At 57.9% G+C, this 25,913-nt stretch overlaps 1 protein-coding gene across 2 annotated transcripts in view; it reads left to right on the top strand.

The window, feature by feature from the left end:
* Window positions 1–1,136: 1,136 nt before the first annotated feature.
* IFFO2 (intermediate filament family orphan 2) overlaps window positions 1,137–25,913 on the top strand; it is a gene marked incomplete at both ends in the record, with an annotated part of 38,830 nt that continues 14,053 nt past the window's right edge. For both annotated transcript variants that reach the window (XM_084241664.1, XM_084241663.1), the window contains one exon: window positions 1,137–1,765. In XM_084241664.1, the coding sequence (XP_084097790.1) occupies window positions 1,137–1,765 (629 nt within the window). The remainder of the gene's footprint in view (window positions 1,766–25,913) is intronic.

The following is a 25,913-nucleotide window of genomic DNA, read 5'->3' as shown; positions in this document are numbered from 1 at the left end:
TGGGGGTGCGGGGCGGATGCACCTTAAGATGCTCTGGCCCTGGAGCCGCTCCGGGCCGAGCTCTCGCGCACCGGCGGGGATGTGGGCCGGGGAGTGGGGCGGGGGAGGGACAGAAGAGGCCCCTCGGCTGAGGACGCGGGGGGCCGTGGGTGGGGGGACGGGCGCTGCCGAGGCCGCCGGCTCCTTTAAGAGGCCCGGCCAGCTCTGCGGCTCCAGCCAGCCGAGCGCCGGCGCCGCTTTGCGGTCCGGGTCCGGGAGCAGAGGCCGGGAGCAGCCTGGCCCGCAGCACCGGCGCAGGGAGGGCGGGGCCGGCGGGAGCGGGGCGGGGCCAGGGCTGCGGACAGCCGGGCCGCGGAGCCGAGCCGGCAGCCGTCCCGGGGTGGGCGGAGCTACTTGCCGTGGGCGTGGCCAGGCTGGGGCGGGGCGGGGCCAGGGCTGCGGACAGCCGGGCCGCGGAGCTGAGCCGGCAGCCGTCCCGGGGTGGGCGGGGCCACTTGCCGTGGGCGTGGCCCGGCTGGGGCGGGGCGGGGCCAGGGCTGCGGACAGCCGGTCTGCGGAGCCGAGCCGGCACAGTCCCTGGGTGGGCGGGGCCACTTGCCGTGGGCGTGGCCGGCTGGAGCGGGGCGGGGCCAGAGCTGCGGACCGCCGGTCTGCGGAGCCGAGCCGGCAGCCGTCCCGGGGAGGGCGGAGCCACTTGCCGTGGGCGTGGCCCGGCGCTGCGGGCTCGGGGGCGGGGCCTCGGGCTCGGGGCCGCCGCAGCGAGGAGCGGGGGGCGGGGCGGCGGGCGGGGCCCGGGTCTGCAGTGGGCGGGGCTCGCGGGGGGGCCGAGCCGGCCGAGAGTCCTCCGCGCGCGGCCGCCGCGGCGCCGCACAGCGTCCCTGACAGCCCCGGCGCCGGCCCGGGACGCGACCGCCCGCCCGCGCAGCCGCCCGGCCTCCCCGCCGCCGAGTCCCGTCCCTGCCGCGGCGCGCGGCCCCAGCGACCCGGCCCCCGCCGCCGCCGCGCACCCGGCCCGCCCGCCGCCCGCCGCGCTGGAGCCCGCGGCCGCCCTCGCCCGGCCGCGCCGGGAGCCCGGCCCCGAGCCCGAGCCGCCCCTGGAGCCGCGCGCGCGGGGCCCGGAGCCGCGCGGCCGGCGCATGATGAGCTCGCTGCTGTTCGGGGAGATGGCCCTGGCCTTCGGGGGCCCGCCGGGCGGGGGCGGCCCCGGCGGGGGCGGCGGCGGGGTCGGGCCGGGGCCGTCGCCCGTGACCGCGGCGCTGCGGGACGACCTGGGCTCCAACATCCACCTCCTGAAGGGGCTCAACGTGCGCTTCCGCTGCTTCCTCGCCAAGGTGCACGAGCTGGAGCGGCGCAACCGGCTGCTGGAGAAGCAGCTGGAGCAGCAGCAGAGCGAGCGCGAGCGGCGGCTGCGCTACAAGACCTTCTCCCGCGAGCAGGCCGTGCAGACCGGGCCCGAGCTGCTGCGGCCCCCGGCGCCCGGCGCCGGCCCCGCGGCGGCCGCCAACGCCAACGCCGGCGCCGGCGCCGCGGCCCCGGGCGGCTCCGCGCACCCGCCGCGCTACGGCCGCCTGCCCGGCACCATCTGGAGCTACACGCAGGTGCGGCGCACGGGCGGCGGCGGCGTGGAGACCGTGCAGGGCCCCGGCGTGTCGTGGGTGCACCCCGACGGCGTGGGCGTGCAGATCGACACCATCACGCCCGAGATCCGCGCGCTCTACAACGTGCTGGCCAAGGTGAAGCGCGAGCGCGACGAGTACAAGCGCAGGTGAGCGGCGCGCCCTCCCCGGGCCGGGCCGGGCCGGGCGCGCGGGGCTGCGGCGCCGGAATGCGCGCCCGGGAGGGGCCCCGCGGCCAGCTGGCCCCGGCAGGTGGGCTGAAGCGGGGTCGCGGGGCGCCCGCTGCAGCAGGCTCGCCCAAGGCGGTGTCTGCGTGGTTCCCGGAGGGGAGCCCGGGCTGCCACCGCAGGGGACGCCTCGGGGCCGCCGCTGGGTCCCGGCCACTGTCTTGTCGGTGTCATCATGACCGTCGGTGTTTTATTTTCACAGCAACGCAGTGTGTGAGGCTTTCTTGTTCCCATTTTGTAGCTGAGGAAACAGGCTCAGAAATGCAAGTGGCTAGTAGGTGCAGAGGCCGGGGATCTGGCCTGAACTGCTCTTGCAGGGTTGTCTCCTAGCCTAGGGATTTGCCCAAGGACATAGGAGATGGTCTCCCCTCCCTCCATGGGTGAAAAGGAAAAAGTCTTAACCACTCCCCTGCCTTTTCCTCCCTCGAATCAAACGAAATCATGTGTTTGGCAATGGAGAGATCTGTCCTTACCCTCTGGGACCAGTCTGCCTTCTTGCTCAGCCCTGGAATGTCTAGCTGGCATCAGACTGGCCACAGCTTTAAAAATGCATCCCCTTTGCCTCACCACACTCCCATTGTCATGGTTTAGTGGGGCACACACTCCACTATAAAGGCCCATAGGGGCAGGCAGATAACCTTGGGTTAAGACTGGCCGCTGAATGGACCCAGACCTCTGCCTGGGGCTGGAGTGAAGGAGCATATTGCCTGCAGGGCTGGCCCACATGGTCCTGCCCAGCCTAGATCCCCAGCTGGGAAACTGACATTGCTTCCTGCCTGCATGCTGGCTGACAGCGCTGTCTGCTGGCTTTCTGAGGAGAGGGGAGGGGAAGGGGCTGTCTGTAGCATCAGCTCTGGGTGGGGGCAGGGCCCTCTGCCGTTCCAGGCTGCATTTCAAGCCTGGCTCTGAACTCCAGGGCTTGGAGGATGTGCCGAGAAGGATCTTGCCTTCCACACCTTGAGTTCTGGTGCTCACACGAACACAGAGGTCTGCCCAGGAAGTTGGTCTTGAGCCACCTTCCTTTTCCTCTACTGCATAGGCTGGCATGGGGCATTCAGATGCCACCTCTGTCACCTGCCAGTGAGATTGTTGAACCACTCAGAAGACTGCTTTTTGGGGGAATGGGGGTGATAAAGTCTACCCATGAGTTAGATTTGCTCGAGGGGAGGTGGTAGGGTACGATGGCGCTGCCTTTTAGGCAGTATAAAGTGATGGTATGCAGATGGAAAGTGATTAAAGATGATAGGCTGTCAGACTAACAGCTAGGCCGGGGCCCCGGGTCTCTCTTGCGGAGCCTGGCTCTCTGGAGCCCTTCTCAGGGGTGGGTTGTCACTCCTGAGGTCTTTTGAATGCTGTGGTGTCTCAGCCTGGGGAGTCTCCCTCTCTGTCCCTTGTGGGCAACCTCTTTGGGGTGGGGTGGGGTGGGAAACAGGCACTTGCTCTTGATGGTGGAACCTGGAGGGATGGGCCCTTCTGTTGGCCATTGTTAATTGTCATCACGTGCCAGGCTTGTGTTGTGTTTGTTTTGTGTCTGCTTTCTGGACCTGGCTACTAAGGAGATGGAAAAACCATGCCCAATCTTAGAGGGAGATAGGTTGGCATTGGGCAATGCTGTTAAGTTGCACCCAGGGTGTGGGGTGTGATGTCAGTTTTGGCGCTGGCCTGGAATGAGCCGGGCGCTGCCGAGACAGGTGGAGCGCGGGGTGGCTCTCTTCCCGCCTTAGGGGACACGCCTGCACCTTCTCTTCCTCCATATTGTCTGTAAATTGGGCAGGCGCATCTTTTCTGAAATTGATTCAGGACTCCAGTGGGGATTAGTCCTAAGCAAGTGTGCGCCCTTCCTTGTGCCTCAGTTTACCTATCTGTCAAGTAAAAGATGCTCCTCAAGCCCTAGGCTTCCTCAAAGAGAGGCTTTAGGAAGTCCTTGACTATTAAATAAAAATTAGCATTTCAAAATATATGAAAATGTTTATATGGTCATGAAAATGTAGTCACTCAACTTTCAAGTTCTTACTGCTAACTCATCGAAATCCACAGACATTCTGAGGTTGCAAAGCAAGTCACTAAAACTGTTCCCCTTCGTAGCTACTTTTCTCCGTGAGTGAGGATTTCCTTGACACTCTGCAGGCAAAACTGGAGGTAGAATTAAACTGAGCGCAAAACTGTCATCCATAATCCCAGTTCCGAGGATTAATGGGGCCAAATAGTCTCAACCGCCTCACTGATTGAATTTAGAACAGGTGACTTGTGTATTGGCGCTGACAATATGCATGTACACAATTAACATTGTTTTCATTTGTTTCTATATTTAGGTTTCTCATAATAATTTTCTTTGGGAGGAAAGCAGGCCTATGATCAATTTCTTTAAAAAAAAATTTTTAAAAACCACTGGGCTAGATAATCAGAAAGGGCCTTGGGTGCTGACACGTCTGAGTTTGAGTCCCCAGCTGTCTTCTGATGCCCTGTCTGTAAGAGAAGTCACAGTCTATGGGATGAGACTAAGCCAGAACTTTGGGCCCCCTGGTCTTCAGATTCCCCTCTAGTGTGGGGTCCCAAGCAGTGACCAATGACCAATGGAAAGAGTCTGTACTGAGAAAGGCAGGGCTCCAGGGCATCCTCTTCAGGGGCTTGAAGTCAGGAGACCCCACTTATTCCCCAAAAGGACAATGGGTTCAGTGTTGTTCTCCAAGCTGGAGGCCTTTGGGTCCACCTGCATGATTTATGGCCATATCCATGTACTTCCACCTATATAGTTATTCACGTAAAATGTTTTTTTTTAACAGCTTTATTGAAGTATAATTTGCATATCACAAAATCCTCTCATGTTAAGCATACAGCCTAATGAGTTTTAGAAAATCCACATAGAGTTGTGCAACCATCATGACTATCTGGTTTTAGAATCCTTGCATCACCCCCAAAAGCTCCTTCATGCCCATTGTGGTTAGTGCCTGTGCCCACTCAGCCAGGCAGAGCTGATCTGCTTTCTGTTTCTGTAGATTTGCCGGGACTTTTGCTGTAAATGGAGTCATATACTGTGTGGCCTCTGGTGCCTGGCTTCTTTCCCTTAGGACTGTTGAGGTTCATCCATGTTTTAACATCATTCAGAAGTAGTTTCCTTTATAATAAATACTGAATACATAGTCCTCTGTCTGCACAGACCTGGCTGTGTCTATCCTGCTCACCTCCGTAGTCAATTACATTGAAATCTGAAAACTCCGTGTACCACCTCCCATCACCTCGTGTGCCCTTTGCGGCACAGGGCCCTTGCTTTAGAAGCCCCAACACAAACCAGAACCCCTGGGGTACCCTGGCCCTGTTCACCACCCCTATGACTTCCTTTTGGTCCAATCAGCTCAGAGATCTTTACCATGTAGGAAATGTGGCCACCGAAACTGTAACACTGGGTAGGTTGTCAAGCGTTGATTTGGAAACCAAAGCAAACATCTCTGGCTGGTCACCACCCAGTATCACCAAAATGTCCTCTTCTGAGTGTGCAAATGGGGGGCTCTTCCCTCGGAGATTCCTGCCGAATGCATCTGAACTTTCAAAAAGTGGAGAGTTCTCTGAGGCTCAGCTGTGTGACCTCAGTCCAATTGTTGCCCTTTCTGAGCCTTAGGTCTTCCACCTTCACACTGCGGGGGTTCCTTAGGGGGAACCCCTTAGGGGGATTCCTCCCAGCTTATTCTACACTTCAGGTCTGTGACTTCAAGGGGCCTGGCTCAAGGCTGTTCTTTCTGCCTCCTGGGAAGGCAGTCTGGGCTGCCCCCTCTCTTGCCCAGGGCCCAGTGTGGTTTGGAACCTGCTGGTTTTGTTCCTTCACCCTGCAGCTTCTAGAGTGTCTATGGCCCTGACTGAAGTCAGCCTGAAAGATTGTTTTCCCGTGGCACCAGGGGTGATTTGGCGTTTCATTTGGGAGCCAAGAGGGACCACAGTGATCATTTAGCCTGGTGGTCCTTTGGAGCCCTGGGTTCTAGAACAGGGTGCCTTGGGGTGATTCTGGAGACATTGGAGGGGCTGAGCACCTAGAATTCGGACCCCCCCCCAACATAGCAGCTGCATTTACACAACTGTGGAATTAGTAGATTCTAATAGATCCAATTGGGAAACAGGAGTTGGCAGTTAAGGAAAAGGAAATCGCTGATTCAGCTAAGTACTTTGATTTTTAAGAGGGGGAAACTGAGGCCTGGGGAGGGGGGTGACCCACAAAGCCGAGCTGGGCAGGCCTTCTGTGCTTTCCCTCACACTCCGAGGTGATGCCCACACCATCTGCCTGGGCTTGGCAAAGTTCTCACCTCCTTTTTGTGTGTCTGCCTTTAAACAGTTTTTAAAAAGCCACTTGCAGGGATGGCAGGGACATCGGTTGCAGCTATTTCTGATGGTGAGCTGGAAGGGGTTGAGCCGTAGGCCCATATGGAGAACTCCAGAAAGGGTGGGGGGAGGGCAGCTGGATCACCCCTGCCTTCCCCTCACGCCCTGGAGGCCCTTGAGCAGGTGGGTGACAGCCCCCGGGTGCCCCAAAGCTGGAAGACTGTCCCTGAAAGCTTGTGGCAGGGCTTCAGTCTCTGACGTGGCCACAGACATTTTCATTATGTTCTGAAGGTGCCACTGACAGGAATTCTTTATTTCTGATGTTCTCTCGAGGTAGCCTGGCGTGGTGGGAAAGGTTTCAAAGCCTGGCTCTGCCATGCTCCTGTGACTGTGCCTGGGGCCTGGCCTCTCTGAGCCTGCCTGGGCCGGGAGGAGCACACCAGCGCGTGTGAGAAGGCTCCTGGGGTTGGGTAGGCTCTGGGTTCGACCCCCAGCCCAGCCCACCTCCTTCCCCACAGCCCACCATGTCCATTCCCTGAATTTATAAGGATTCCCAACACATCCATTGCAGGGCACGTTGCTGTGTTCTCTGGCCCAGGGAAGGCGCCGGAGATGGCGTTGGGGGCGGAGGGAGTAAAGGCGACTTCTTTGTCCAGCATCTAAGGAGGGTGTTCTTCCGACTCTTAGCAGTTGATTTGTGCCTCCGGAAATCTCTGGCCATCCCCACCCCCTCCCCACCTCCTTTAACAGAAACACCCCCCCTCTGCCCACACCCCACCCCCCACTAACTCCTCATTATTCTAAAGTCTCTCACTGGGCTGGCATTCTCTGTGGGGACAAATTTGGGAGGGATTCTCAGAGCTTCAAGCTAGAGGGAGGGGAATGAGGTCCCAGGAAAGAAAAGGAAGCAGGGAGACAGCTGACGCTGAAGATTCCTTCCCCAGGAATGCGAGGCGGGGCTTTTGCCTTGGCCACCGGATGCGATGCGAGGCCCCTGGCCCCCTCAGCGCCACACACACACACACACACACACACACACACACACACACACACACACACACACGTGCACATGCATGCGCATACACGCTCTCTCTCCAGGCATGGATTCTGCATCCTCACATGTGTCGGTATCTGAAGGACATAGAAGGGTAGACCTAGAATCTGAACATGTCCTTCTACAAGGAGAGGCACGGACTTCCAGGAGAATTGATTTAGCTGGTGCCAGGTGTCAGGGACGCCAGAGGCTGTGCACTTTGCATTTGGAGTCCCGCATCGGGGACCTGAGGCTGCGCTGGTGTCCCATTTACTCCCCAAGTCAGGGGTGACTGAAGACTGGGAAGGACGCAGCCCTGTTGGCCCCTGTGCTCAGGATTAGGACGTGCCGTGCTCCCCAGGTTTTATTCCGTCAGGGCTCCCAAGCACCCACCACCTCCCCTCGCAGCACCCCACACCCTGACTCTCATTGCTACCATGTACCTGCTCCCCCGGGGACTGCGAGCTCTGTGGAGGCTGCCTCCAGGCTTGTCTTCTTTGTGTCTGCCCTGAGCAAATATCTGTGCCTCGGGAAGGCTCTGTGAGGGGCTGGGGGTATAAGGCACAGATGACACCGAGGGCCGCCAGAGATGCCACGTCCAGGGCTTGAAGCTTGTGGAGGGGCAGGTCTGGACTTGGGGTCAGGAGACAGGAACTCCAGTCTGACACGTCAGCTCCACGAGTATTCATGAACACCCGTCGCCTGGTGCCCAGCGCAGGACTTAAAACTCTGAGTCTCATTTTCCCCATCTGAAAAAGGAGGTGCTGAGATCTGTGTCCCAAGGACTAAGTGGGCTCAGGGACCTGCAGCTCTTGGTAAGCAGTGAAGTTCCAGAAGAGCCGCATGGTAGGATTTCGCAGGGCAGAGCCTGGGTGCCCTCAGGGTGAGAGCGGTGCCAGCTGCAAAGGGGGCAGAGTGGAGAGCAGGTGGAGGCTGAGGGAGGGTGGCTGTGCCTAGCTGGCAGTATTTGGAGCATGTGCAGCCTCTGGGCGTTGCTGACTTCAAGGGGCTCACGGGGTTCCAAGCCAGATGGAGGCTGGTGAGATTTCTGACTCTGCTGCCTGCTGCCAGGGCAGTGCCCTCCCACCTCAGTGGGCACCAATGCTTGACTTCCTGGGTAGGATGTGGTTTCTTACTCTGGTTCCTGGTACAAAAGAGGATAGTTGCACCCAACAGTGAACCTGGCAAATGCCTCTTCTTCCCTCGTGGAGTTGTGGCCTGGCCGAGGCCCTGACTGGCCCATGGTGTGATCCGACCTTCCCTTGACACCTGGAAATGGGGGGGGGGGGCACTGCCTGTGAACGTGTTCTCGCTGTGACTTTGGTGAGGGGTCTGGATTCTGCACGTGTCATTTCATCTCTTGCGTCTCAGTTTGTTGCTCTATAAAATGGGGGTGAGGTTTCTAGTGAGGTCTGCTTCCCAGGGTTGATGTTAAAAAAAAATGGAAACAATGGTGTGTAAAAATATTTTGAAAAAAAAAATTAAAAACCATAATGACTTAATGGCCACCATCGATTGGCTCCTGCGTGTGAGGCGCTGATGATTTTTTGAAACAAGGGAGATTTAATTATGAGAGGAACTCCAGGAGGTGGGAATTGATTATGCTTGTTTTACAGATGACAAGTTCTAAGACAACAAACCTGTCCTGGATCTCTAGACCCCAAGTTCAGCGCCCGTCCCAGAGGGAGGGGCAGACGGGCCTTGTCCCAGGCCACCTGAAGGCTGGGAGAGTGGCCCAGGGCAAGGAGGCGGGCAGGAGGCAGGCCCAGGCTTGGGGTCTCCCTGGCACCTGTCACAATATTGCCTATGTGGGTGGCAGAACAGGAGGCGGCTGCTACGCTGCACAGACTTCCTGCTGTCACTTTACAGTAATTATTTCTTGAGGAGCCAGTGAATCACTGGCAAAGGCAGGCAGATGAGCCTCTTGGGCCCCCGTAGTAGGTTGTACAACCCCCTTACTCCGGAGAAGACCCTAATGGTCTTAATAGGGGCATAATACATATCTAATGGTTAATTTATTAAACAAACATCTGTATAGTGTTTCTCTTTGCCAGGCTCTTCTCAAAGCAGTCTGGAAACATCTAATTCAGGGAACCTCCTGACCACCCTAGGTGATGGGCACTATCACTCGCCCATTTTAGAGATGTGGAAACTGAGCCACTGGCCGAGACACGGTGTGGGCAGCAAGCCAAGACTCGAACCCAGGAGGTTGGGCTTCAGATGCAGCCTTTTGTCTTGCACCGTATGCAGGAAGGGGCATGCCCATCGCGAACCCCATTCCTGTTCTGAGCCTCAGTCTTCATCTCTCTGAAATGGGAGTAATAAATCTGTTCTTGGGCCTCCCTGGTGGCGCAGTGGGTTGTCTGCAGCCTCTGCAGCGTGTGTTCAATTCCCGGCCTTGCCAGGGAGATACCCACATGGCGTGGCAGACCTCTCCTGCCTTGCCCGCTGTTCCCCTCAGCAGTGCTTTCGTCCGGCTGCCTGTTCTGCTCCCCGCTCTGTTGCTGGGAATTCTCTCACCCTCCCGTGCCTCTGGCCTGTACCCCCATTCTTGTATAAATAAATTAATCTTTAAAAATCAAAATCTGGTCTCGAGGCTGGAAGGTTAAGGGCCATGATGCCTGCGAAAATGCCTTCTGTGCTGCTGGTGCCGAGGCTAAGTGACTGGTCGGAAGCCCTGGGTCCTGCCTGCGCTGGCATCTTCTCAGCTCCCCATGCAAACTGGGGCTTCTCCAACTCCATGCAACTAGTCCATTCTAGTCATGCCTCTCTTGGATCTCAAGCTGCGATGGGGTGTTGGACAGAAACCTGTGAAATATGACGGCCTGGAGCATGGCGTTCATGTTGAACTTGGGAACTGGGACAAGTGGAAGCTGAGAGTGTCACTGCTGCTTATCTGCTCCGTGACCTTGAGAGTCATTTGTGTGTCTCATCTGCACAGTGGGGACAGTCCCAGTGGGTGGATGGCTGGAGAAAGCCATGAGATGGCCGTGCTCAGCACTGGCGGCTGCTGGGGTGATGGTGAAACCTGGCTGGGGGTTCGAGGAGCAGGGTCTGCGATCAAGTGGCATTTGGACCCCAGCCTGGCTGGGAGCCCCTCCAGGTGGCTGTGCCCAGCAAAGGCTGCCTCAAAGCTGTCCCTGAGGTGCTGGCTCAGCACATGCCATGCTCAGACGTCAGGATGTGCGGGTTCACAGAGCCCCCCTGCTCGTCTGTTGCTTGATGGGGAGATGCCCCCGCAGTGGAAATGCTGCCTTCCACTCTCTTAATTGGCCATTTTTATTACTTGGGTTATTTAAAACGGTGCTTGGCTCACTGCCGCCTGCTTGCCGTCCTGGGGGAGGGAGGAACTGTCTAAGTGGACCTTGTGAAACTCTCTGGCAGATAGACTCCTCCCTGGGCAGGGTCGGTACATCTTCCCAGGGCACTTTAGCACCCCTTTTGCCCCTGACCCACTGTGGCAGTGGGCTGAAGGCCCTCTGATAGGAGATTGGGGTAGAGGAGGCAGGGACTGGAACAGCTCTGGGGTGAGCTGGCTTAGCAGCAGGCCACAGGACTAGAGCGAGCCCTGGAGCTCCTGGTGGGACCTTGCAGTGATCGAGACCCATGGATTCTGGAAGGCACCTGAGCCAGCTTAGGGCCAGTCGAGTCTTTCTGATGGAGACAACAGCTGAGGTGTGGTTCGAAGGTCCAGAAAGAGCAGGATGGAAGGGGGAAGGGTGCTCCGGGAGGAGCGAGCAGCTTGGGGAAAGGCCTGAGGTGAGACGTGAGACAGCTGGTGCACCTCATGCCCAGGCCCAGAACCTGGCCTGCCTGCGCTTTCCTCTTCCCCTTCTTGCACCTTCTCCCCCCCCCCCCCCCCCAAATTCCTTCCTGGCTCTCTCTGTGCTGTTTTGCTATCACTCATCTTCTCTCCTCTCCCTCGGTCCTTTCTTGGTTTGGTCTCTGCTCCCTATGGCTGACTCTCCTCCCCGCCCCCAGCTCCCATCTGAGGCAGGGGCAGGGTTGTGAGAGGGGCCCCCGGCCAGGCCTGGGGCTTTCTGCGTCTGTGTGTGCACATGTTTGCTTGTGAGCACCTGCCCAGGAGCCCCCATCTGTACCCTGTGGACTTGGAGTCCCCAGGTTGAGATCCCTCCTCTGGTTAGCGCCTGGGGTCTTGACATCTTGATGGGGGGAAGGGGAGGCGTCCTGGTGAGAGGGAGAGCTTGGAGGTCTTGGAGGTCTGTACTGGTCATGCAGGGCCTCACCCTCCCTCACCCCAGTTTAGGCCGAGGATTAGACACAAGTTGGGGTGCACACCTCACCTCTCCAGGTCTCACCACCCGCACTCCTGTGACTTCCTTTTACTCACCACAGCCGACCGCCCCAGTGGGGCTGAGGGCTTTCCATGGCACCTAGCCCAGGCCCCGGCTGCCAGACAGTGTCGTTTCTGTCTCCTCAGAGGAGTGGACGCGCTTGCTTTCTTTTTAAAAAGGCCTGAGAGTTCATCCTTCAGTGCTGGGTATTTTGCTCTCCACTCCCACACCCATGACCCCTGGCAGATGAGAAAAGGGAGGCTCAGACAGGAAAGCAGCCACCTTGAGGTCACACAACAGAGTGGGCCTGGAACTCAGGCCCTTGAACAAGGTTCTTTTGAAACCCTTGACCTTGAAGGATCCTTCCATGGGGCCTGTGAGTCTTTTAAGAATCCTTCCATGGGGCCCAGCAGCTGGAGCACTTGGGATGAAGAAGCCTCTGCAGAGTCCTAACTGGGGACCTAGCAGGTGGAGTCCCCAGAGGCCAGGCCATCCCTCAGCCAGACACCCCCGCACTATAGGTGGGCTGCCCCTGAGGTCGCCCCCGCAGGCTTGTCTTCTTACTAAAGGTCTCAATCAGGTGTTGGGATTGATCAGATGTTGGGATCGGGGGATGTTGAATGACTGACTGACCTACTGTCCCTGCCTGCCAGCCACATGCTAGGTGGCATCATTTCTCTGTGCCACAGTTTGCTCGTATATAAAATGGGATGATGACATCCCAGTGTTGTTGACAAACATGGCTCAGTGAAGGCCACCCCCTCTCTTTTCTTTTGGGGGGAGCCCTGGAGTTGTAAGGTCTGAGAACTTTGCAAGCTTGAGTGGGAGAGTCAGGTAGACTGTACAGGCTGAGCCTGCAGCCCCCACCACGTCCCCACGCCCCCAGTCTGGAGGTGAGGCCTGAGGAGCGGTGCTTTTGGATGTGGCCAGTTTCATACGGACTGTCTTCTGTGGCACTGCCCTTGGTTTTACACTTGGTTTTAAACTGAGGCCTGAGCTCAGCAGACTGCTGGAGAGCCAGGATCAACGTGATTCCAAGTTCAGGGGACCCCCAACTTGCAGGAGGTTGTGGATTGGTCCTCTGTGTGCCTTCATGTATAACAAATCCACAGGGAATTAAAGGAAATTGCTTGCTTGGCTCTTCCTTGGTGTGCCCTGTTGGCTGTGGCCTGGGCCTGCCTGGGTGCGGGCGCTGACTCGCTGTGAGATCAGCCAGGTTCCCGTTAGGGCCCTGAACCTCGGTTCTCTTCTCTGTAAAATGGGGCTGACAGCCTTCAGCTATGAGGTTGTCATGAGGATTTAGTGACATGACCCACGCCAGTGCCCATGTTGTTCTGGCCCCTTAGCTGTAGGGCTCTGTCCTTCTTCCCAAGCCTGGTCTTCCAGCCCCCAGCCCCCAGGCAGTGGGAGCTGCCTGCTCCCTCCCCCTTCCGCTAGAGACTGGCCTTTTGTGTTCAGGGCACTTCCTCTCCCCAACAAGGAGGAGGTCCTGTCCCCTCTCATCCCCAGTGGACTGTCCAAGCGGGGTGGCCGGGAGAGCACGGCCCAGCATCCGCAGCATGGTGTCGTGTCTCCTGGAGCCGTGGCTTCCAGTGGCCTCGTTGGAATGATCTTGAATGGGAGGGTCTCTTCCTGACCCTGCCTGCCCGGGGGCCCTCTAAGCCCCGCCTCTGTGTGTGGATCTGGAAGTAGCCTCCAGAAGTCCCATCCTGGCCACAGCCTGGGCCTGTGGACTCTTCTGGAGTACCTCCTGCCAAGCTTTCGGGGTCAGTCTCCTGGGCTGAGAAATGGGCCTCCTCTTCCTGGCCCTGGCCCTGGAGCTGAATTTCAGTAGCAAAAGACAGGGTTTAAGCTCTGCTCGGCCCCTCAGCAGCCAGCAGGCAGTTGTTCTTCCTGCTGGGTTTCCGCAAGGTGACGGGAAGATGGCTCCTGGCCGCGGCCCACAGGCCCAGCCATCGAGGCTGCAAGGCTTGTGACTTAAGCGCTCACTCCCAGACCTTGGCAGAGGTGACGTCGTCGGAGGCTGTCTTGGCATTGTTTTTCCAGGGTTGATGTAAGGGCAGCTGGTTTAGGGTTTCATCTGAGACAAAGGCTGCTTTGTAGCTTCTGCCCAGTATAAGTCCAGGCACATCACCCCCCAAGGTAGGAAATGAGGTGGAAGGGATTATAGGGCCCAGGCAGAGGGGCCCGGGAGGCTTGGCTCACCCTCAGCTCCTCCAAGGAGGAAGCCGGGATCTCCTGCTGCCCACATTCTCCCATTGCTATTTTCCCGAGAGCGTCCTGCCTGCCAGCGCTGTTCAGACTTCATGAACTGGTGGTCGGGAGCATCACAGCACTCCCGAGGAGTCGCGTGGCTGCGCCATTGCGCGTGCACATGCGGAAACTGAGCCTTGGCACGTGGAGGGACTTGTTACTTGCCATGGCGAGCAAGCGGCCGAGCTGGCACATGAACTTGGGTCTCTCTACTTAAAAGATCACTGCTGGGTTCCTTCCACCCTGTCGAGTCTCATTTCAAACCCAGCTTAGGGAGGGGACTTCAGAGGGTGGAGAACCCTCTGGGGAGGCTGCGGCAGAGAAACCTCTTCCCTTTGGGGAGCTGTAGCTTTAATTTCTATTCTTGGGATCCAGAGGTGGGTCACTGTGCTTGGGGGCACAGTGTGATGTGTGTAAAATGCACGTGTGGGTGCGTGGCGTGTGTGTGTACAAGCTGGAGGGTCTGTCGTCGTGGGAAAGTGATTCCAAAAAGACCTTGTAGGCAGGTGTAAGGAATCATCCTAGGACCTTCTGTTCTTTTTTAGGTAATTATCCCTCTTGATCATTCATTTGTCCATCCGTCCATCCATCCTTTTCAGGGCCTCTGTTCATGGTCCTGGGGATGATGCTGTGGGAACCAGAAAGGCAAACTCTTGTCCCTAGGGATCTTGCTGAATGACAGAGCTGGGAGAGTCCTTAAAGAGACCTGGTTTCTCCCCAACACACAGATTTTCAGAGAGGGACAATGACTTACCCAAAGTTGCACGGCGGACCTAGGGCTCACAGCCAGGCCCATGGTCCCCAGCTCCGCGGCTGCACACCAGGCCGGTAGCCTTTTCCCTTGGCCTTTCCCTGTTGGCTGTTGTGGCATTCTCGGCTTTCTGGAATGCTCTGCCGCCTCTGTCCTGAGAGACATGCAGAGATGCTGGTTGGCCCTGGGCTGGAGCTGAGCTTGATCTCTGCCCCTTGGCCACTCTGGTCTGTTTGGATGTCAGGCTGGTCAGTCACTCGACTGAGGCCCAGCTTTGCCTGTCCTTGTGGACTCCGGCCTGCTGTCCCCAGGGGCGGGGTCTCCAGAGGTGACCTCCCTTGCCGTGGCTGGACCACTGTGAAGCCCACTGCCGGGGAGGGGCATGCCAGGGCAGCATCCTGGTGACGGTTGCTCCCCAGGCTCTGGCCACCACCCACGTGCTGCATCTCCTGTGTCTAGCTGTCTATGGATTGGGGCAGGGTGGACCTCATGACCCTCCCAAGTTGTCAAGTGGCACCACACCCCCACCCGCCCCCGGAAGCTTACCTTTTCCCACCCAAGATCCCTCTTGACTCACACACCTTGTTGGGGCATGTTCTTTGTGGAGAAAGGATCCGGGTCCCTTGAGGATTCCTGTGCGGAAGGCACATTCCTTCTCCTGCAGTCACTGGGCTCTGAGCCAGAAGTACCCAGGAGCCCAGGGGTCACCCAAACCCACCTTTCCAAATGGGGAGACTGAGGCCCAGGATGGTTGAGCGACATGTCTGGGGCCACTCAGCCTGCCTGGTAGAGATGAGTCTCCTCCACTGGGCTGAGCCATTCCTGGGGTCTAGGAAGGGGTGTGGGTTTTCCAGACCCATAAAGGTGGCCAGTGGCCTTCTGCCCTGGCACTCTCTACCCCAGATGGTTGTCCTAGAAGCGAAGCAGCCGATTCCATCTGCTCCACGGGATTCTGCAGGGCTCCCGGCTGCAGTCTGGCTCCCTTGCTCACCCTCTGAGTCTTGGTGCCTCTTCCACCCTGACCTGTCTCAAGGCTCCCTTTTATCCCATAGCCCCCTGACTGACTTTAGGCCCTGGGGAGGTTCCTCCCCAACACGGTAGAGGCCAGAAGGCCAGGCCTCTGTGCCCAATGATGAGTCAGTTGCTGAGGAGACACTAACTCCTGCGGCTGGGGCAGGAAGGGGTTAAACAGTCTGTCTATGGGGCTGGACTCCCAGCCGGTGTCCTGGCCCCTCAGGCCAACCAGGCCATCTGGCCTGACAGAGACAAGTGTTCCATCTGTCCCCAGGCAAAGTCACCACTAGGAGGCCGGCCTACCTTCTTTGTGGGCTTGCTGGGGTGGGCGTTGGACAAGCTGGCTGCCCTCAGGAGGCCAGGCCAGTAGGGAAAAGGCCCCCCACTGGGCAGGCTGCCCTGGGGGTGCCTGGCTTACCCCTCTGCCAAAGGAGGAGGAAGAAGAGCCTGCGCTTTTTGTGCAGATGGCTTCAGAGTGGTGTAGGGCAGATCCAGCCCGACTCACACCCAGGCCCCGCAGGCTGCTCAGCACCCCTCTCCCTGCAGCGCTCCAGCTCATGAGCAGTTTCACCCAGTAAATAGCAGTTTGAGGGCCTACTGTGTGCCAGGTACTTATACACTCTGGATACCAACATGGGGGAGTGGGAACCCAGAGAATGAAGCCTCCAAGGGGGAGAATGGTATATCTCAAACCTAGGACCCCATGTTAGTGGGCAGATTAAGGGGCACCCCCAAACTTGCACACTGTAAGTGGATTCTGCCATCTGTCACATAAAGACAAAACATTACGTGTGTAAGACCGTCAATAGAAAAGAACTTTAATAGGATTTGTGTGCAGGAGAGAAGGAAGGATAATAGGGTTCCCATGAGACACCCAAATCACCCATCCCCTCGTAGAGAGATGCCAGACAAACAGGGTTGGCCCAAAGTGGGGCCACTGAGGCCTGAAAGCGTCCCACACGTCTAAGGCACCTTCTGGTGGGAAGCCATAGGAAGGGGACAGAAGAGGCCAGGCGAGTCTGGAAGGAAAGGAGCCAAATCAAAGTACAAGTCAAGAATAGAGGCGGCCACTGTCAGCCTCTCCACGGGCCTCTACCCACGTCTCTTCCAAGTGTCTCCTTCCAGGTCTACCCTTCCTTAGGTGGGGCAGGGAATACAGACCCCCCCCTTTCTATGGAGATGACACTATTACACCTGGGCCCTGGACCAACACCTGCCCCCCGCCCCCATTAGCTGAAGGTGGGGTCTGCTCACTAAGATGAGCAAAATGACATCCGATGCCTGGGGTGTGCAATCTTGTACAATCCTCACGGCCCAGCGAGGTAGGTATGATTGTCACCTCAATTTTATATCTAGCGAAACTGAGGCTCAGGGTCATAAAGTACCAGGCCCGTCACCAGCAGGGGAGTGGCTGCATCTGTCTGACAGCCCAATGTTTTGGGATAAGGGGCAGGAGACAGGTGCGGAAGGCCTTCCCTTCCCTCCGGCTGCTCCTTCTAGAACCATCTCCTTTTTTGGCATCTTGCTGAGTCCAGCTGGGGATCGTGTGTCTGCAGACCAAGTCTCAGGAGGACGGAGGCCCCAGTCAGGTTTGGGCTAAGACGAGAGACTGTGCTGGTCCTCTGCCTCCCCTGGGCCAGGCACCTGGTAGGATCTGGAAGCACCTGGGGCTCCTTCTGGACACTCTGGTGTCTGAAGGCCTCCCTGCCCATCTGAGAGCCCTGAGGACTGGGTCAGGCCTTGGGGACCGTACCTCAGTCAGGGCCAAGCAGGGCTCAGGCTGGCAGCTCCTGGCGGGAGCCTTGGTGCTTCCTTCTAGCAGTTTGGAGGAGATGCAGCTTAGGGTCCATTCTGACTCCTGGAGACGGACCTGGAGCCAGGTGCGTGCTCCCTGACCTTCTGTCCATTACAAGGGCAGGTGGTTCAGAGAAAGGAGCGGAGGCTCTGGGATCAAAGAGACCTGGACCGCACCCCAGCATTGTTCTTCTCTGGGTCTCAGTTTCCCCATCTGTAAAATGGGCACAATAACAGCACGGGTCTCATTGGGTGACTGTGAGGGTTAAAATGAGCTAAACATGCCTGTCACCTAACACTTCCTAATGCTAACTATGATGAATGTGACCCTGGACATGTCACCTCACCTCTGTGAGCCTGTCTCCCCCTCAGCAGAATGGGGGTGAGGAAATGAGAGGCTCCAACAGGGTCTCTCCAGGGGCTTCACCGGCACAGTAGGTGCCCTGGGGGTCCGCCCCATCTCATTCTCCTCCCATATGAAGGGACCTGACCCCTCTCTCCGGTGAGAGGGGGACTCCACTCCCCTGAGTGGTGGAGAGGGATGGTGTGTGTGTGTCTCTGTTGGGGGCACCCCACATCCCAACCCCTGTTCACATGAAATTGAATGTCAAGGGCTGCCTGACGACAGGAAGCTGATGTTGAGAGTATGAGTCTGTCCCCTTGAGCTGTGTTTAGTCACTAATCCCTTTCTTGGCGGGCATGGCGTCTAATTACCTGTCCCTGCCATGCTTGCAGCCTTCCTGGCCAGTTAGGACAATTAGGGAGCCAAGCACACGGGTAGTGCCTGCCACAACCAGTCTTCAGTTGCACAAGCCCCACGAGTGATGGGTCTCCAGGTCCTTGTCACTCTTCCTGCCAGCTCCCTGGTGCCCTCCCTGCACTGTGGCCTGACAGGTTCTGGATTCTAGTGCCTGCTCTGCCCTGTGTGACCTTGGGGTGGTCACAGCACTCCTGAGCGCTGGCTTCTCCTTTACAAATGGCTGGGCTCCTGAGCACCGCTTCCTGACATCCTGGGCTCCACGTCCTGGGGTGGTTTGATCCACATTGAATCCAGGGGGGAATCACGCTCCCTCATTTCATGGGTGAGCAGACAGACATGGAGAGGTGACTGGCTCAAGGCTGCAGAGCCTCTGTTTAGACCCTGATGGGGTGGGTGGCGACTCCCGCCCCATGGCCTTTCCCTGGCTGCTGACGCTCACTGGTCCAGGCAGCAGATGATAAGGAGCACTTGGAATCAGAGGCCCAGGTTGCTGGGGGTGAATGAGTGCTCTCTGAGTGAGGGGCGTGGCTGATGGGGAGATTGGGCTAGCATGGAGCCTCACATTTACCTGCGGGCAGGCAGCAGTTACTGGGAATAAACAACACAGACCCAAAGTGCACATTAGGGATCCAAAATAGCCTCAGGACTTGCTGTTTTTCCTCAAGCCTGTAAACATATTCCTGGGTGGGGCCCCCCAGTCTCCTGGGCATGGACCCCCTGGGCCTCCTGCTTCTTGGCCCGGGTGCCCACATCCCCTGCTGGCTTCCAGCTTTGAGCAAGAGCTGGAGACCCCAGAGGCTGAGAACTGGCTGATGGGGGTGGGCGGGGTTTTCTGGAACTTTGGCCAGGCCTGGGCAGAAAGGCAAAGTCCTGGGCGTGGAGAGCTGTGAGTCTCCCACCAGTTGCCCCTTGTGCGGTAGCCCAGGCATCCAGGTGAGAGAGGATGATCCTTGGAGGAGAGTTGCAGAGCTGGCAGCTTCTGTGGTGGTCATCTGGGGAATCTGAGGATGACTGGAGGGCAGGCAGGGAGGTGATGTCTAAGGCTACACATTGCTGCACTGATGCAGACTGGGTCTCCTAAGGGGAGGCTGGAGGTGATACTCAGTGGACCCTTTATTAAGCAAACATTTTGTACCTACTGTGTGCCAAGTTCCGTGCTGATCTCTGGGGTTGCAGCTGGGTGCCAGACATGGACCTTATCTTGAAGAGCCAAGTTAAGAAGGGGAGACCGACAGGTGAACAGTTAACATCAGTAGCAAGTGACCAGGGTCTTTGGAGTATAGCGGAGGGGTGCTTCACCCTGAGCAAAGAGTCAGGGAAGGCTTCCTGGAGGAGGAGTTATATAAGCTGTGTCCTGAAGTTGGCATAAGATGAGGAGCAGAGAGAAATGACAAAGGGAGTTTGTAGAAAGGAATCTTCCAGGCAGAGTATGTATGCAGACCTTGAGCTTTGAGGTGGTGTGGCACATCAGGGCTAGTATATGGACACCATGTAGGAACCTCTGCCCTTTCAGAGGGGCCTGATCTCACAGCCTTTCCTGTTTGGGAGGGCAAAATTCACCCCAGTGAAGGTGCAGAAGGGCTGCATTTGTGGTGGGGGCGTCTTCCACCTGGAGGAGAGGCAACCTTTAGACTAATAGGGAAACCGAGGTACAAAAAGTGTTACTGCTGGGGTTGGGGTAAAGACCCTGCTTTTCCTTGTCTCCCTGGACACTGTGCAGGCTCCAGCAGCTGCCCTTGTGAGAGTGCAGCCTTGTCCTATGGCACTTAGGCAGAGGCACAAAAGCCTTTTTCAAGTCTGTAACCTTGACCCAGCGACCTGCTTCATGGAGATGCCTGGACAGACGTGCAGACGTGTGTGCACAGGATGTTCTTTGCAGGGTTGTTTAAATGGCTAGGGCTTGGGAAGGTCCCATGGGGCCCTTTCACTCATGGGCAGAGCAGAGATGCCTGAGAATCCAGGAGTACCCCAGAGCATGGGGCAGCGGGTGCCCAGATCTTCCCGCCCTGGTGAGTGAGGGGGACTGAGGACCCGAGGCTGGGAGGCTATGGTGGGAGCAGCAGTCCTGCCAGGAGAGGCTCTGGAACCTGCCTCTCCTCTCTCTGTGCGGGGAGAATCCCTTTTATCTGCATCTATGCCCTTGGCACTTGGCTCCCGAGTGGGCACTTGGGAATGTTTGTTTAATCTGTTGTGGAAAAAAGAAGGTGACTAAGCCAACAGCCACATGGAGCTGCGCTGTGGCACTTTCAGGCTGCTGGACTCTGTGCCCCAGAAACTCCCAGTACCCACTCACTGGGAGGCCCTCAGAGCCAAGTCCGTGGCAGCACTGGGATTGGGCTCTGGAAGTCCTGAGTGTCTTTGTTTGACAGCGATCACCTGGCATTGGTAGGCGGGGCCTGATGTGCACGCAAGTGTCTACCTGGTGCCCGGGGCTCTGACCAGTCCACCCAGGGAAGCTGCCACCCAAGCTAAAAGGCCACTGATGACTACGACCCTGGCCAGGCAGAGTGTCCGTCTAGTGAGCCTTTGCTGGGATGGGCCTGCGCTGAGTTTTAGCAGATACTGATTATTTAATACAGCAGCCCGAGTGCAGGATCCCACTTAAATGTGGGGAGCCAGAGCTCTAGGGGTGATGGATGGACTTTGTTCTGAGGCACCAATGTAAGGAACACGGGGTACTCAGGCTCTCTTTCGCCTCCCACCGCCAGCCTCTACAGCCGCCACCTGCGGCCTTGTTTCCCTGCCAGGTTGCATTCCCCGCACGTGATATTGTGTTCATTCAAAAGCACTTAGGAGCGCACGCCCTGGGCACGCGCACCTATGATTACAGACACCCCAGCCGAGAGACGAGGGCTAAAAGGGGGGTTTCGTGGGGGCTCAGTTGCTGCCTCCCTGCCTGCTGGTCTGCCTGGCAGTCCAGTCTCCTGATTCAGCATTAAAGGCACGTTAGAGATACTGAAGGCTCCAAAATTCTCTTTTCTTCTGCTCAAATGGAATCAACAGTGAACTTAGCCGACCTGGGATGGTTGCACAGCATCCATTTGCGCCCCCAGCATGCAGGTGGGGGAAGTGTCAGACCTCTGCAGTCGGAGCCTGGAGCCCCGATGACATCCTACCCTCCATCATTTCCGTGGTTCAGCAGAGCCAGAAGAGACCAAGACCACTTTACAGACAAAAGACTGAGACCCAGAGAGGCCAGGAGCTGTCTCAGACCTCAGCGCTAGTGACGGGGGCCAGAGCAAGCCATTTATCCAGAGCCTGCATATGTCATCTCTTTCACAAACTGGGGCCTAAGGGGGACCTTCGCAATCCCATTTCAAGGATGACCAAGTTGGGGGGCTCATGGGATGGGAACTTGTTTGCCCAGAAGCGTGTGGCTGTCATGGTGGGGTGTGAAGCCAGTGTGGTCTGACTTCAAAGCTGGGGCCCTCTTTGCTCAACAGATGCCCCCCGCCAAACTCTCTAGCTATGAGGGTGGGGTGGGTGACGGGGCTGTGGAGGCCAATCTCGGCCACTAGAGAAGGGGTGTGGTGGAGGCCTCTCTCCACCTGGCTCTTAGGCCCTGAGAGGCGGTAAAGGCACAAAGTGCTGAGAGCTTTCCCCAGTGACTGTGGGTACAGAGACGTGCATGATGGTTGGAGGTGTTTTCCGAGCACTGTGCTGGGTGCATGGTAGGAAGCAGAGATTTTAGAGTGGCAGACACACTCTACACATCTTTGAGAGGCTGCTCAGACTTGGGGGTCTCATGGACCTGTGTGTCATTCCCCTGCACCTGTTTTCTCATCTGTGCGATGGGAATGATCACTCCTGGCTCCAGAGCCCGGTGGAGGGACAGTGGCTGGATCGGCACACAGTAAACCTTTTACAATAAGCCCAGCCCCCCCCCCCCTAGGAGAACAGGGGCAGAGAAGGGAGAATTTACAGCACCGAGATGCCGTTAGGAAGGCATGTGCCGGGACTGGAAACACCGGGATGGGCATAGTGACTCACCTGAGGAAGTCATGAAGGGCTCCCTGGAGGAGGTGGTGAAGGCGTCGCAAGTCTGAAGAGGTTGGAATTGGTAACCCAGAAACCTCACAATGGCCTACAATTTGGGACACAGATTCATCCTTGCTCTGAGAGGCTCCTTGAGTCACTTTCCTTCTCTGGGTGGCCTGGTTTGTTGGGGGCAGTGCCCACTTGGGTGTGGTTTCAGACAGAGCCACTGGGAAGAGGTTGCTTCCCAGTGTACACCTCTGGATTACGAGCGTCTGCAGAGATCTCCAAAGGTGTTTTCAATAAATGACACCAGCGTAGGCGTCATGCTGGGAACGTGGGCAACGTGGACGCCGGGTAATTGGAACAGGTGGCCCATATAACAGCCGAAGCCTCAGATTGGTTGCTTACCTGAGGCAGGTGGCCATGGGCTTCTCTGGGCCTGGTGGTGGGAGGGATACCTTCAAATTGCCTCATGCCTTCCGGGGTGGTGCCATGAGACCAGCTGGGCTCTGGCTGCTGGACCTCACCTGCCTCCGGTGACCTCTGCCATGTGGCCTTTGTCAGGGCAGGCCTCAAAGGACCAAGCACATGCCACCCATTTGTCGGGCCAGTCTGGGGCCATGGAGGGCAGAGGCAGGACTTTTGCTGGGTTCTGCTGGCAGGGGAACCAGGGATCTGGTAGCATCTGACTTTACTCCCTCAGCCATTCCCCTCGCCATGTGCCCTTGATCACCCACTCAGCCCATTATCACTAGCACGATTCTAACAGCAGCACAGAGACTGATGGGTTTGGGTGTGGCCCTGTCATTCACAGCCTGGGCCAGGACCAGTCTCTCCGGACCTCCCTGACCATTTGTCCTTGGAGGTCACAGAGCTGCAAGATGCATACCTGGGGTTTGACCCCAGGGCCTCTGGCTCCAGAGCGCCTGCTCTTCTCTCCGCTACACACATTGGTTTGAATGCAGAGACTGACGTCCCAGCTGGCTTTGAGACTTTGCGGTTTCTCAAATAGCTCTGTGGTCTGTGTGGGGTGTTAGTCCAGGGACCAAGGAAATTGTTTTCCAGCTGGCTGAGTGGCCCTTGGGATGTATCCCTTTGGACACTATTACATTAAGAATGGGAAAGTGATTCGAGGGATGGGGAAGGGACTTACCCAAGGTCACACAGCAAGTCAGGGCTGAGTCAGGACTAGATGTAGGGCTTCCTGCACATGCTGGCCGTCTTGCTGCGTGCTGCTTGCTTCTCTCCCTCCGCCTCTCTTAGAATGTATTCTGTTGAACACTATTGCTTTAATGGGAAAGTGACGTGAGGGATGGGGAAGGGACTTACCCTCCCAAGGGGGAGCCCCAGAGGCCAGCCACCTACCCCAAAAGGGCACCCTTGGCCACAGGGAGACAGTGACCAAGAACTGTCCATCGGCAGCTCTTGTCTTCATCTCCTTGTCATTGTCCATCAAGGGTGCCAGGGCACCCTCACTGGCGCCTGTTCATTGAATCTGCCCACAAACTACAAATTAGGGTTCATTTACTAGAGGGGGAAACTTGAGGTTCCCAGCTAGTGCTATGTGGGCTCTCTGGGGGTCACACAGTGGCAACTTCTCAGTTCGCCTGCCCTTCCTAGTACGGTCAGTAGAGTCTCCCATCCCCTTTGGTGCTGGACATTGCACAGTTCGGGGCACAGCCTCAGAGGTGGTGATGGGATGAATGAGCCAGGGGAGAATGAAATGATGCATGCTGCCCGCCCCCCAGCGTAGCTGGGCATGAGGGAAACAGCCAGAGGCCCAGCCCCATTACGCAAAACTGCATGGATGTGCGGTCATCACCTCTTCCAGCCTCCGCCAGGGTCCTCAAACAGCTGCTAAGGTCATATCCAGAGAGACGCTTAGAGATCCTCTTACAGATGGGGAGACTGAGGCCCAGGGTGGAAAAGGGACTTACTGGGTTATGCCATGGCCCCTGGCCCAGGACTGTGGACATTACACCCCCTCCCCCTCTGGACTGGCTGCACAACCTCGTTCACTGGGATCCCTGGAGGGGGTGGCTGAGGTCGACAGCAGGCCCATGTGCGTGTCTGTGTGGTGACAGCAGCTGGGTGGAGCTCACGCTTCCTATGGTGGCTCTTCAGCCCGGCCCATCACCAGCCCGTGCTCCGGCCTGCCCGGGCCATTACCGCCCGCCTGTAATGGAATCGGCTGCCCTGGTTAAGTGTTCACATTAAATTAATACCTCCTCCATGGAGACAATCAGTTGGCATTTAATTTGTGTTTCCTCCCACAAGCAGCAGAGTACAGCTGGGCAGCCGGGCCACGGATGGGCACGTCTGCGAGGAGTTCCTTCCCGCCAGGCTCAGGGCTCGGTGCAGGTGGAGCACCAGAGTCCGCAGTGGGGAGGAGTGTGAGCGCGGGAGAGATGGTGCCCGGAGGTACCCAGGAGAGCGGGATGATGGGAGACCCAGGGTGGGTCTCCCTGCTCACAGGCTGGTGGGCCCAGCCCTCTGGGAGAGAATGGTGCTCTCCGCGCATGGCAAGGGAGGCAGAAGTCAGGACGGAGACTCTGCCGGGGAGGAGGGCCCGCCTCGTGGGGGTGGGCTCGTCTGTCTTCCCACCCAGCCGCCATTTTTGCCCATCTGTATTTTTCTCTGCCACCAACATGAATTGTGTGTGGCAAGCGCAGTGATGAGCACGGTGGTGGTGTGGAGAGGACGCTGACGCCGTGGGCATTTTTATGCTCTAGCAGGGCCGCGAAGCCCAGGAGGCCTTCCTGGGCAGCCCACACTCCCTGGGGAGCCTGCTCTCATCTGCTGCTGGCCTACTCTGACCAACTGTGCATGAGGACAGGTGCCCTCTGTGCCCCTGTGCCAGCAGCCTCGCCCCCAGCTCCATGTTAGTTTTGAGGAGAATGGCCAGTTAGGGCAATGGCTCAGCCCCAGCGCCCAGCTGGGGGACATGCCAGCTGGGGGCAGGGCATGTCCACTGGGCAGGGGTGGGTGCCTCTGTGCACCCCTAGATGCTGGGAGCAGTGGGGGAGGGGATGGTCCAGCATGTCCTCGCCAGCCTTGGCAGCCTGCTCCCAGCACAGCGGGGTGCTCTCCCTGCGTGGCCTGGTGGAAGCTGCGCTCTGCCCTCACCTGCCCTCCACCCCAGGCTAGGCTCACGCTTGGCCCAGAATGAAGTTTTCTACCAGCTCAGGCCTGGCAGCCTCACCTAGCTTACTTCCCATCACCTGAGTGAGTCGCCTGGGTGTGCCTGCCCGGGAAAGGTGTGGGCCACTCCTGTGGGCCCTCCCAGCTCTCGGGGGTGGGGGTCGGGCTGCTGGACCAGCCACGCCACACTCCACAGCTCAGGCTGAGCCGTCCAAGCACTAATTGTCTGCTGTGTGCCAGAACTGCACTGGGTGTTCTCCCCTTACCACCGCCTCATGCAGCTCGCTCAGCCACTCTCAGAAGGGCTGGTGAGCTTTCCATCTCACCGATGAGGAAACTGGGGTTCAGAGAGGTAATTGACTTGCCCAAGGTCACATAGCTGGGAAGTGGTGGGGGCAGGATTCTTGCTGACCCCGAGTCTCTAAGACTCTTCCCCACCCCCAGCCCCATCCTCGTAGCCTTGATTGTTCTGCTGGGCTCCACCCACTCTCTGCAGCAGAGCCCGTCTCTTTCTTTCTCTTTCTCTGCCTGCCCACGGCACAGGAAGTGAAAAGTCTGTGAGTCAGTCCCTCTGCCAGTGACTTCAGCTTGGCTTTCCGCCCTCAGCGGCCCGCTTCGTCCACCCCTTTCCTGCGGGTGTGTGTCTTCACGAGCTGCTGGGGGAGGGGAGGCTCCAGCCCTGAGTGTGGCTGGGGGTGGGGGCTGCTCTCCACGCTGCCCACCCCTCCCCCAGCGGCCAGGCA

The sequence above is a fragment of the Talpa europaea genome (assembly GCF_964194135.1).
Source record: "Talpa europaea genome assembly, chromosome: 9".
NCBI lineage: Eukaryota > Metazoa > Chordata > Mammalia > Eulipotyphla > Talpidae > Talpa > Talpa europaea.
Note: the sequence above shows the minus strand (reverse complement) of the source record. Positions and strands in the feature narration are given on the sequence as shown.